The sequence below is a fragment of the Erithacus rubecula genome (assembly GCF_903797595.1).
Source record: "Erithacus rubecula genome assembly, chromosome: 3".
Taxonomy (NCBI): Eukaryota; Metazoa; Chordata; class Aves; order Passeriformes; family Muscicapidae; genus Erithacus; species Erithacus rubecula.
Genome location: NC_136689.1, coordinates 109,715,631 through 109,729,289, shown reverse-complemented (window position 1 = coordinate 109,729,289; position 13,659 = coordinate 109,715,631). Strand labels below are relative to the sequence as shown.

At 37.5% G+C, this 13,659-nt stretch overlaps 1 protein-coding gene across 2 annotated transcripts in view; it reads right to left on the bottom strand.

Annotated features, from left to right (window-relative positions):
* Positions 1-437: 437 nt before the first annotated feature.
* RGS20 (regulator of G protein signaling 20) overlaps positions 438-13,659 on the bottom strand; it is a gene marked incomplete at its 5' end in the record, with an annotated part of 38,519 nt that continues 25,297 nt past the window's right edge. Inside the window, 4 exons of one of the 2 annotated variants that reach the window (XM_079299874.1) lie at positions 438-1,793; positions 3,039-3,273; positions 4,104-4,190; positions 8,286-8,434. In XM_079299874.1, coding sequence (XP_079156000.1) covers positions 1,605-1,793; positions 3,039-3,273; positions 4,104-4,190; positions 8,286-8,434 — 660 coding nt within the window. In that variant the 3' untranslated portion in view covers positions 438-1,604. The remainder of the gene's footprint in view (positions 1,794-3,038; positions 3,274-4,103; positions 4,191-8,285; positions 8,435-13,659) is intronic. The other variant, XM_079299875.1, reaches the window with a different exon arrangement.

The window sequence follows — 13,659 nt, the reverse complement described above, 5'->3', positions numbered from 1 at the left end:
ACCCATCCAACCTGGCTTGATCCAGCCCATAGCACTGATAAATTACCATGCACCAGCTCTTCTCCTATGGTGCTATGCACTGAAAAATTCAAATTGTTATGTTCTTCAAAGTGCAAATGCAGTAAGGGCACAACGTGTCTCCTGCCAAGTGCATTGAAGGAACAATTAAATTGATCTCTTAAATTCTGTTTTGATCTTCCTTTTTTTTTTTTTTTTTTTTGCAAAAGTTCCCATTTTGTATTTTCCATAATGCTGAAATTAGGCAAAGATTAAGTTTTGGAAACGCTACAGTACACATTACTGAACTCTGCCTGCCTGGTTCTCCCTTCTAGGTTTTTTTTGTTTGTTTTTTGTCTTTCTGTTTCCTGTATGTCTTTTTCAAACCTATATGTGTCATTTGGCTCATTTAAAGAAATACACAGGAAAAGAATACAATTCAGTGGAAATCCACTATAAACTCCAGAGTTTAATACAGTGGAATTGTAGTGAATCTTGTAGTTTAAAAGAAAGAAGACATTAGAGTAACAGATTTACAGATTTTGTGGATTCAAGTTACTTTCTTCCTAGTATTTCCTGTGATTACTGATTTTGAGATATGACCAGGAATTAACTGTGTAAAATGAACATGGTTTATAACTGGATAGAGCTGGTGCTGTTGGACAGTCTGAAATAGTGCTGTATCAGAACACAAGTTCCATCTTCCTGCTTTTATTAAATAAATTGTGTGTATATCTGTAATGGAAACTTTACAAGATCTGTCAGGGAATGGGAGAATTTCGTATTTACAAACCCAAGCTGGTTTGAAATTGCTGTCCTCTTGGGAGCAAATAGTGAAAGGTTTTACAAACACCTACTGAGGGAAGAGAGAGATGTGAGAATTCTTGTGCTTTATTTTGGAATTTGAATGCCCAGACTTGTTTTCCTTTGAAATAAATAATTTGACTTTATGAACATAAACAAAGGGAACTTAATGATTTCAGCAGATTCTAGTACTAAAATAACAATTCTTCAGCAAAAGATATTTTTTTTTATAAGCAGCATTATTTCAGCCAGTAACTTTCATAAACTTGAGAATACCATTCCAATTCCATTAATTCACCTTGTATGCATTAAATATACCAAAAACAAGTGAAGTGTACCTGTGCCAGGTGTGATGGCACTGCCTAGAGTAACACAGTATTGACAGTAGTATTTTTACTTTGGTCACAGTGTGGATGGGGAAACTGGTTTGGTTTTCAAGAAAATTCTAACACTCCACTTAAAAATCAGTTTTAGTTTCATGCTCAGTTGGTATTTGCACCTCAGACATAAGTTTTAATAGCTTTGTGTCTGAATTGTCTGCTGTGTTTGAAAAAATACTGCATTTTTGAGCAAGGTTTCTTCTTCATTCTCTTCATTTCCTTTTGCAAAGTAACACTGAATTTAATCAGAAACTGTACTTAGATGATTGTGTCAGAGCTTTGTGCGGATTTAAATTATTCAGTCTGTAGTAAAACTTGCCTGAGTTATTTTCAGGTAAATATCTGATAAATTCTAAATTCCCTGTGGATTTCTGTAGCCCAGAGTCCTGTCTGTTTTAAAATAAATACATTTAAGAAAAAATTCTATGCTTCAATGGATTTTTCAGACAAGGACTGAAGCAAGTCCTTATAAATAGCAGAGTTCATAAACCGTGGGTAAGAGTCTCTGTGCATTAAGGTATAAATTTGAAGCTGTGCATCATCAAAGGTGTGCTGTGAGGGTTCCAGCATATTTCGGTTAATAACTTCTCTTACTCTGGAGTCCAGACTGACCTGTGTGTTAAAATAGAAAGTCATGTAAATAATAGTGGTGAATAGTACAGGTGGGGTCTTAGTTCTGTTTTATTGGTTGAAAAAGCTATTTTTTAAAGCATATAAGCTGATGTCCTCCAAGACTGTAAAAATTGCTAAATATACTTATGCAAAAAATTATTCTGTTAAAATTTGAATTGAGTAATATCTTGAGTGTGGGTAGAGAAATGTTCTCATTGAGGTACCTTATTTGAACAAGGCTGTCTGCAATCCCATTACTAAGACCAATGGGTTATTTCCAGACCAACTTCCTGTTCTGTAGTAGAGAGCATTTGTAATGCTTTGTGACAGTTCATTTCCTGGAGAGTTAGTGCTGTTGTAAAGAGACTGAATTTGGAGTAAGAGTATGACGCAGGTGGACAATGTAACCACAATGTAACCTGGGAAGCTGTTGCTTAATCAAATTGCTGTTAAAGAGCAGAGTGAATTGCTGTGAACCACAGGTAGGGCTTTATAATGATTCTATACAACATACAGAAATGTAATTTCTTTTCTTTTTTTTTTTCAGGTCTCTAGTGTCTGTAGAGAGATATTAGTATTGCAGGAACAGACTGGGTAGATTTAAACATCATTTTTATAAGCACGTGAGCATAGCTGGCATCAAAAGAAATTAAATTGCAATTTTGCAAGGATGTTGGAAGATTTAAAATTCCAGCCTTCTTGGCAGGATTATATTCAAACTGTACTGAGGTGTCTTTGAAACTTGACATATTTGCTAACAGCAATGTGACATGTAGTTTTGAAAAATTTGGGGAAGTCATTGTGTTTGTTCTATGCCATATTTTGTCAGCTTCTCTTTGAGAAATTTGTGCTTTGAAAATAACACTTTATTTGTGGTTGCTGTGCTTTTGGAGAGATGTATACACCCCCTTCTGAGTGTGACTAAGAAAGGAACTGATTTGTCCCAACAAATACAATTTGAGTTGAGCAAGGATCATTTGATCAGCCATATATTTGTGCCTCAAACTAAAAATTCCACATCAGCATGCCAGGGTAACATAGGAAGAGCTTCTTTACAACCGGTGGAAGTAGTTTTGACCATCTCACCTTAGTGATGGGTGCCTTCTTCCCCTAAATATCTACTTGATGGCAGTGGAGTGGGGGGGAGGGGAAAGTTCTCCCTGAGTATTGCTGTAGTTTTAAACACACTGTTAGAACCAACTGTGCAAAGAAACATCAAAGAATATATTAGGGAAAGCAATATACCTCTTTTGGAGAAAGGATAGAAATATAATCTTCATAAATCAGTCTTGCTTTTTCTTCAATGACACTTTTGTTGGATTCTTGTTTTAGTTCCTCACAGGCCATCCAGAAAAGCATGTTTTCCTCGCTGAATTCTGTTCGTAGAAATTCACGAAAAGCATTTCTGCCAGCTGGAGTAAGCATCAACTTGTCAAATGATTGAGCCCAGGCATTCACTTCTTCGAGAGTGGGTGCAGGGCTTAAGGAGGAAGAAGAGCAAAAGAAGAGAGAAATGAATGATTGTTACTCAAGCTGTTTGCACCTGGCAGGAGGCATCTGCCATCACAATGGAGCAAAATTGTAAGGTTCATGGGGTTCTGATTCCCCACTGGAACTATCCAAGTGCAAACTCTTGTAAATACATTTGCAAGATGCTTTTTGAAAGTGTGCTTATCAAAAGCTCTGATGCAGGTGATTGCCTCTGCTGTGATGCAGAAATTGCAGTTTACTGCTCAGAATAATTGCAGCAAAGAAGTACCTGTGCAACAGCTAGAAATTTTTTCTATCCGTAATATTCCTTGTTAAATTATGGCTAAAAACTAGATGAAAATACATATAAAGAAGCAATGATTTAAGAACTCTGAAAGCTACCTACCTGTATGTTACTATTTTGCAGGTGCTTTTACCTATTTGAGCATTTCTGAAGAAACTGACTTTTGGGATGTTCAAAACTCCACTTTATTATTTTTGTAAGGTTGAATGCTGCCAGTTAAGATCTTTGCATATTTGCTAGGTGGGAACAGGATGTATTTTTAAATTATTTCAGGAGAAAGGGAGACAGTTTACAATACTGGTTTTAATTTGTCATGAGAGTGGGGATGTGCTTATGTGCTGTATATAAATAAAGCAAAAGAAGATCACACCTTTGGTTCATTAAAAGATAAAAAAACAGATGACTTGCAAATTGAGTGTAAATTAAAAGTAGATAATAGTTATTTTCATATTTCAGGTAAATAATTGTAATTACTTAGTATGGTTTGTTGAGTTTGTTTCACTTTAGCTTGACAGAACACTTAATAAAGACCATACCTTTCCTCACAGTTTGGAATACCCTCTGCTTGGAGTTCATGAGATGTTCTCCTAGCTCTGTCTTCTTCTTGATTTCTAACAGTAAGACTGCAAAGTAGCGGACAAAGTTTTAGTCAATTTTATAGAGAAAAAGGCTGAGCATACACCAGATACTTTTCATTCTATACTAAAAACAAAAAAAAATCTAAAAGGACAAAAGCTTATGATAGGCACATTACCCATAGTTACATTCTGACCTTAATTTTACAAGTGTATAAACCTTGAGTGTTGCTGAAAGCTGTTGAATATTCTATAATAAAGATTTTCTACAGAAGGAGCATAGTTCCACAAAATATCTCAAATTGAAGGGACCCATAAGGACTGTTAGGTCCAATTATACATATATATATACACACACCTACAAATATGTATATATATATATATTTATACATGTATACCCTTTGTCACATACCAGATCTATTCTCCATTGTACTGTGTATGCTCAGTGCAATGCTTTTATTTAATCTGGACCTGATGTACTGGTTTCAGGTGAGTTAGATTTCAAGGTAGGTGGGTTTGGATTTGTTTACATTTTTTTCTCCTTGGCTGTGATGTTTTGGAGCAGTGATACCATGTACAGGAAAGCCAGAGTTCAGAAGTAGGCCACAAGATTTAAGTGAGCTAATGACTTCTGTATATGATGTTGGAAGGATAAGCATCTTTCAGAATTCAGATATAGATACAGCCAGATTGTGTGGTGATTGATTGCATCTTAGAAAATTGCAAATACATGCATCAAAATGTGAGGTCTGGAGCACAAAGAGCTCCAGAACACAGAGCAGATCTATCATTGCTGAATATCATTTGAATTATGTCTGAATGGAAACACTTGTGTGTAGCATTGCAAAAACAAAGTTTCCTGCAATCACTAGTGGTCACTGGCAGTTTCTGATGTCCTGTATAAGAGTAGCTGTCAACTCCTGCTTCTTTCATCAAATGTTAGTTAAGATAGCTCTAGTTTTTAAAAAATTCTCTTGTAGTTGTAGATGATTCATTTTCATTTGAAACTGGTTTTGAAAATATAAATCTTTTTTTTTTTTTTTTTTTTTAGAGAGTGGGGACTACATTCTAGTTCATCCAGGCTATAGTAGCTTAGTGAGAAATGCATGTGCATATAGGCATGCAGTCATATGAAGCTAAAGCTGCTTAAAATATGTCAAGAAGAAAAGGTCCCAGTGAATAACTTGTTTTTTTATATGAAATGGGCCCTCCAGCTGAAACAAGGCAACACAGTTGATATAACTTCTAGGGAAATATCAAACTTAATTTCTTCATTTCTATCTCACCTTTCTTTCATGCTACTGTTCCAAGTTTTGCTGCCTTAATCTCTAAGAATCTCATTTATCTCTAGGAAGGTTTTTTATTAAACCAGTGGATTTTTCTGCCTGTTTTGCATTCTAAACTCTTGGCCAAGTCTTATTTGAAGTCTTGTTATTTACTGGGAATCTCCTTCTCTGTCTTTGCTGTTAGTCCATAGTCTGCAGAGGCCTATTTTCTCTTTGTCACAGCAGTCCATGTGTTGATGACATAGGAAAGCTTTTGTATTGCTAAGGTGGAGAGTAGATACTGCAAAAACTTTTTTTCAGCAGTGTCTGAACCATATGGTCAAGCCAATGAGCTATCTCAACTTACCTTTTCAGAAAAAAACCCAAAAAAATTAGAGAAAAAAGTAAGTAGTAGTGCTGGTTCTTATTCTGATAGGTTATATGAGTCTCAAGCCTTTATTACCCTTTTTACCAGTGGTTCTGGCCTCTTTTGAATATGTAAAGTGATATGTATTCCTCACACACAGACAAGAAGTGATAGTCCTGTCAAACCTACTTTTGGATTGAGGGGAGCCAGCAGACCCACAGAAAGGAATAGTCTTCACAGGATAATGCACAGGAAAGGAAAAAGACCAAAGAAATAACAAAAGCCCTCCTAAAAGACCATGTCATGCTTCAAAAAATTCTTCCAGGCAGTCTCTCTCCCTAGAAATGTACAAGGAAACAATAAAGAGACTAGTGCAGTACTGTATCCTCTCGGGGTCTGTGAGAGTAACAGGCTTGGGTTTGACTGTAGGAATGAGCACAGGCTCTGAGCATCCAGCTGAGAGACTCATTTCAGTTCATTCTGAATCTACTATTAAGAATATGCTGAATATTGGATGTTCAGCAGCTCAGCTGCATGACTCATGGAGACTGTTATTTTTATTCCTATTCATAATTTTTCTGTTCCAAGAGCTTAGGCTATTTTGAGGAAATGGTCTATGAATGGGGAATATAAATAGCTTAATTATGGTTTGTTTTGCATTTCTTGCTACTAGAAAACAATTGTTTGAAAAAAAATCAGAAATTATTTTAAAGCTGAAACAAGCTGCTCTGTTTCTGAGCCTGTATTGGTTTCCCAGATGATTCTGAAAAGCAAATAGGAATTTTAAGCATCGTGAAATTTGGGTACTTTCACAAACCCTATTGAGTAAATTGCTTTCTTTCAATTGTTTGAATAGTGAGATGCACAGAAAATTAGTATCCTGGAAAATATCAGGTAAAATCGCAAAAAAAAAAAAACCCAAAATACCAAAAAGGGACAAAAACCACTTTATCAACAATTTAAAAGGTAAAATGCAAATTTTACACACCACGACTTAGTACATAAATGTGTCTTATTTTTTCCTTTAATGGAAAACAATTTTTGTGTACTGCAGCTTTGGACTGAACCACTGGCAATTGCACTGGGCAGCTGTTGAAGTGGCATTAGAATTTCTATGGGATGTTTTAACATAGTTGCAATAAGTAGCAAACCTATTTGCTGCCGATAGCAAACTGATCCTGTACAGGTGGAGAACAAATTCTCCACCTAGAGAAATTTTTCTCTGAATTCTTCCTTGGTTTACCTCTAAGCACCTGCTGAAAAGCTTGGCAGGATCAGAGCCAGAGTTCTTGGCATCTCTCAAAAAACCCCAAACCTCCAAGCAGCATTTTGTCCTTGCAAAATATTCACTATTTGCATTAGGGAGGGCAGAATTTTGTGCTTCTTGGCTTCTGGTGAGCTGAGTACAATAGCAAGGAATGATCAGTTTGTTTTCCTTGCCTTCTGAAGGTGATCTCCAGAGCATTTGCCACAAGGCACTGCTGGAAAACAGCATTAGTGGAACAGATTCCTAGCCCAGGCTGTAAGTTATTTATCACCACTTCCCATCACCTCAGTGCCAGGTTTGCTTGCTCTGAAGTGTTTATGTGGTGGATAGTGGATTTCTAAGCATTCCACTGCTGTCAGTGTTTTGGCTGAACTCTATGACTGTTAAAGATTTTGTTTATTTGTATGCAAGTTCTACACTCATCTGTTAAGTAACATTTTGCCCTATACAGATACAGGGCTTTTGAGTATGAGAGGATTTACTTCAGCTTAGAATGAAATCATTTGGATCTGGAGGAGCTGGGAAGAAAGTGAATACATTGTTAATTTAAGGAATCAAGTGATTCCTTCTTTTTTGATTTGATTGATAAATTTTCTTCTTTAACAGGAATGGGAATTTTGTAGTGGGAGATTTTCTGGGTTTTTTTTTTTTTTTCTTAGCTCTTCATCTTCAGCAAATACACCCAATGTTAAAAGTTTCTGGTCAGTGATTATCTTCATACAATTTGCAAGTGCCATGAGTTGGCAGTACTAATTAATAACAACAGATCCAGTTACCTTGAGGGGAAGAGTACTGAGCACCTGGTTATTCATTTTCTGACCTACAAATCATTCCACCTTCTCCTAACTCCTTTTAACACCTTCAGTGCTGCTTGTCAAGGCCTAAATCTAAAGCTGTGACATATTCTGATATTGCTTTTAGTTTTTAGTGGGAGCCTTGGTGAAGCTCAGTGCTGAGGAGACCCTGTCCAGCACAACACAAACATTACACAGTATTGATAACAAAAGAACAATAGAGATACTGAACACATAAATCTTTTAGAAATCTGTTGTTTCAATGGCAGGGGGAAGAAGGAGTACACTGGAGTAGAGGGCTGTGTCTAGTAGTAGAGCACAACTATCTCTTTGTGTCCCAGACCTGCAGAATTACACAAGTGTTTCCTTTGACTTATCATCTCCTATGCAGCAGCTATGTGTTCCTTCCCTGCTATTCTGTTCCCTGGAGGCTTGAATGAGTGGGGTTACCATGAGCAGCTGCAGCAACAGCACCAACAGAAGCAGCAGGCATTGGACCCTCGGTTTCCTGTGCTGAGCTGAGCCTGTGCAGCTCCTGGGCTCTCCGGGGGCGCAGCCATCTGCCGCTTGCGAATCTCCGTCCTCTCCGATCCCATGGGCTGCAAGCAACAAAGGAACGGGGAAATAAGAAACAACTCGCTCTTTTTTCTTTTCTTGTTTGCTTTAAAACTCTTACCCAGAAGCGCTGAAGGCCACAGCCTCAAAGGAACTCAAAAGCTAAATCACTGATTTCCTCCCCATGGAAGTTCTTAGGTGTTGAATCCTTTGGAAGATTGACTCATTTAAGTGCTGTGATGGAAGGCAAAGAGATAATGAATTCTTCATGTGCCTGGGAGTACAATGAGAAGGGAGTGGTGATGCAGAGAACAAAAGATACAAATGAGGGGTCTTGGAGAGCTAGAGCCCTTGGCACAGAGGTATGTAAGGCTAGGAGTTGAAATGGGTTTCCTGAGGTTTTGTCTTCAAGGCCATCCTAAAGAGAATGGTACACAACAGAAGTAGTTAGGACCTCTTTTTTTGTTTTCTGGTGTGTTTTTTTGTTTTTTTTTTTTTTTTGTTTTTTGTTTTTGTTTTTTTTGTTTTTGTTTTTTATTTTTTTCTTTCCTTTCACCTGATTAGCCAATACACAGGCTTCATGATGCTTGAGTGAGACACCTGAGCTCTCCTGAAATTCTGGCCTTTGGTGAATATTGAGGATATTTCAAACCTATTGATTCCCTTTGTAGTAAAATGGGAAGGGCCAGTGCTCATTTCTCCATTAAAGATCTGACTGCCACAGTTTTAAAAAATGTTTTTTTCTATGCTTCTTTGAAGATGAGGAGGAATCACAAAACTAGATAATAATTACATGGTTTTCACTGAGACCCCCAACTGAAGACAGCATGAAACAATTTTTGGTGGAAGCACTGGTTGATTTTTTTGCACAGTTGTAGGAAGCCTTTTTGGAGACTGCATTTTGCAGATTGTGCAGATAAGTGACATTGATGAAATGACAAGTCCCCTTGAAGTCCCTGTTTGTTTCTGACCTATTGCTGAGCTTCACATTTGCTCTACAGCACTTAATAGTGCTCTCCCTGTTATGCTGAAAGTTGTGCCATATGTAAGTGACAGATGTCTTTGAGAGATTAAATGCTAGCTTGTATAAAGATGAGTATGGCTTTCTTCATTTTATTTGTATTTGATTTTTGGATACATAGCTAGTCATCCTCTGTCACGAGATCCCTTTGTGTGTAGGTTTGTTTCAGATTGTTAAATCTTCTTTGAGGCCATGACAATTGTAGGGGAATTAAAATTAGCTGCTACCAATTTTGAATTCTTTTTTAAAATATATCAGACTTGAATCTAATGAGATAGATAAATACTTGGGGGTTAAAAGTTGCTTTCCTTTCTAAAATGTTCATCCAGGTTTAGGAAATACTGTTTTAACTTGAGGGGCAATGTACAGGTGGTATCATGGACTTGACAGAAGTGTCAAGAGAAGAAAGAATGTTATTTTAGCAGAGTGCAGCATTACATTTTGCTGCTGTGATGTTTTAATGTTGAATTTATTTCTGTCTTGTACAGCTTAATAGTTTTTGTATTTGTGAGAACCACCCACTCTCCCAAGAGACAAATGCATGCCACGGTAGCAGAAGATGCACCTGTGTAGCAGGAAGAATGAAATACAAGAACAACAATATAGATAGAAATTATAACCCATTTTGAAACTCCAAAGGCCCAATCTGACAAGCAATGCCTAAATGACCAGAAGTAGAAAATCAGAAAAAGAACAAGGCTTCCAACTGTCCCTTCCCAACCTATCTTGTTTCAAAATGTGGAAGGATAACTAAAATGTAGAAGGCATTTGTAGATGCAGATTGATTTCTTTCAGCTTCAGATTCATGTGAATGGAATGAATAAGTATTAATTTCCTTCCAGATACTTATACTTTTTTAAATTGAGCATTTTCATCTTTCAGTTAGAGAGCAGTAGCTCTAAAGTTTTGGATGGATCATATATCTAACAATATTTAGGCTGCTTTGAACAGTAAACAATTATTATTGATTAGAAAAATGTAACTTGGATTCAGATATATGCTGTTTGTATAGCCTGATACATCCACTCTTACTTCTGAGATGTTTTATGTTCACACATTCATATCTCTAATTCACATTAACAATGAGTTAGCCTGGGCTAAGTATGATCCAGGGTCAATGTTATAGGATGGCAAGGTAGATAGCTGAGCAGTGGTGCAGGTTATTACAGAGTTGTAGAAACTCCTTTGGTGCACACAGTATTAAGTCCCATAGGACAAAACTGTGTCAGGCTGGTCAGGTTCACAGAACAAGCAATAAGTGATCTGTCTCAGAACTGTTTTCCTAACTTCAGAAGAGCCTTATTTTATGTATGTAGGTATCTTTCTGCTGCTTCTAATATATCCAGAATTTCACTGCAGGACATGGAAGTTTTCCATCATGCTTCACTGCTTCTTGCTGCAACCACCAGAGCTGTGTAATGAGCCTTGCCAGGCTGGTTTGAGTTGTGCTGTGTGCAGGAATGGGTAGGAGATTTATTAATTACTCCAGTGAATATTATTTGTAGGAATTAACAAAATTCCTTGCTCCTTTATAGTATAGTCCACATTAGCAACAATTTAAGCAATTGCTTGATTGATTTGTGGATCTGTGGGAAATTAGGTGGATATTATTTTGCCTTCAGTAGACTACTTCAGGCTCCTTCAGGACAAAAAGGAGAAGGTGTTTTTAGACTTCGTAGTGAAAAGGTTTGCTATTAATGTAATTTTACAGTTGGTAATTGTTGGGACATTGGTTTTCCAGACCTCTCTGAAGGTGCTATGGGAATGAAAAAATTGTATGAAATCCCTCTGTACTGGATGTTCTCTGCGCTTTGAGAACTGGAGTCTGCCTTCTCTGTCCCCACCATCTGGAGCAGGAATGTCCCTTGTGTGAAAGTGGGTTAAAGAAGAAAACACAGAAGATTAGAAAACTGGAGATGGATTGCTTTCCTGCACATGTTTTCTGAGGAGTACAAAAATACTTTTAGGCTACTGGTGGAACAGTATAAGATACCTTTAACCAAAGGACTTCAACCCCTACCATCTCATGCTCTGTTTATACTCAGACTGGGTGTGGTTTTAGCCAATTGATAATACACAATTGCTAATTGTGTATAACATGAACAGTCAGTAGGGTCTAATTTTGCTAACATTGAGTCACTGTGAGGAATCAAATCCTTGAACTGGACAGTCAGCATCTAGAAGGCAAGAGGGTTCTGTTGTATAGGTCCTCAAAGTGGTGGTTTTGGCTGGACCACAAGAGGCTCTGGGATTACCTGCTTTACTGCTCAGATCCTACACATTGGCCTTGGGCCACTCCAGCACATGCATGATCCATCCCTTGTGATTGTCTGGAGCTACAAAACATCTTCTAAATTGTGTATATGAGTTTATCCTGCATGAATATTTTTGCATCTTCGGGAAGTTTCTTCTGACTGCAGACAAGTGACTGGCCACTTACAAATCTCCTCTAGCTACCTGCAGTCTGTGCAGAATTTGGTTTATTTTGTACCTTTGGAGTTTCTGGATATCCTCCACCCTGGGTATTAATCAGCACACTGGAACATGATTGTCTAGGTACAGGGGGTTCTGCCTGGAGGAATCCACAGAACCATCCAAATTCCACATGGAGAGTGCCCATTAGTCAAATACTTAATTGAGAACAGGGAGTAGGAGTTGAGGTGATCTGTTTGTCTCTGGCTGGTTCATTGTTTCAAGTCAATCTAATGCAACATCTCTGCAGATGCCTAGGTGCAGAGTCTCTGGATCTCCCAAGGAAAGAGTTGTCCTTCTCTATGTAACACTAACAACAAATTTAGTCCATTATGAAACTGTCCCTAAAGAGCAATGAAACAAAAATAGAGGAAAACGAATGGCACGTGTTCTTGCTTGTTATCCTGCTAGATAGCATCTATGAATCATATAAAAAATTATGTGCTCATATTATTGAATGCTAATAAATAATTTTAAAAATGTCCAAGGATTTAAGGAAGCATCTGAGATGCTACTTTTGACAATAGTGGCAAAACCACTGTATGCCTTAAGAATAATGTTGAGGTGGTGAAACAAGAATGTCTGTCATACCTTTTCCACTCCAAAGCATACCTCTGACATTCAGATTATGAAGCATTTCTCCATTTCTCCTTATAAACACAAAGGAGTGTAAAGGTCGGAAGTGAAAATTATTTCCCTGGTTAAAAACACCTCAAGTGATATTTGGCTTAGTTGTAACATTTATAATATTTGCTAATTTCTCAGCATAAAGGTGGGCTACCAAGAAAATAGCATTCCCAAAGGAGAAATATTTAAAATTAAGCCACGAATGTCAATTTAAAAAACAAAACTAAACCTCAACCAAATAAAAAAGAGAATCTCAAACCCAGGAATATGCAGAAGATTGTAGGTCAAATGTTATACTTTTATCCCCACTTTATACTAAAACACAATGACATTTTTTCAGCTCAGAGTGCAAAGATTCTACTACTTAAACTTAATTACTGAGACATAATGTTTCCTCCTTGTACACAGGTGTGAGAGAACTTCAGCTTGTCCTTGGGGCTGATTTGCATGGCCACAGCATGAAGCTTCCCCAGTAACTCCACAGCCTGGAAAACCTTGTGCTGGAACACCAGCTGACAGCCACTTGGAGTGAGGGCACAGATGTGGATCATACAGTCCAGTTATTTTTCAGTAAATACTTTAGGCCTGATCCAAACTCCACTAAAATAATGAAAGCCACCTCTTGGTGTCAGCAAGCTTTAGGTGAGGTTATGTAACTCTCATAGTTGCTGCTTTGACTTTGGATCCTCCCAGTAATGATAACCAGTGAGTTGGAAGAGATTCTGTTCTTATCTACTAATGTCATAAGAGGCTTGCAACTGGGGTCAAGTTCCAAATAAATCTCTAAATCTATTTTTTAACAATTCAGATATATTTGGGGCTGCAACAAACTCCCACTGAAGCCTGTGGCAGTTCACTGTCAAGTGAAATATGAACAGGAAACTTGATTCTCGTGCTTCTTCCCTTTCATTGACAAATATGACAAGCAGGATTTCTGCATCAAGCAGTGTGCTATTTTAGACAGAGAAGAATTCTAATATATGTTAATGAACTCGCCCACACATATGCACATGCTTTAGGCATAGTTGTCAGATTGCCCACTTAGTAGGTTAAGAGCAAGAGCTCCTCGAAAGTTATTTTGTATTACTGGAGATTTCCCACATTATAGTGGGGTGGCTGAAATGGTTGAGAGTTTGTGACTGCAGGACA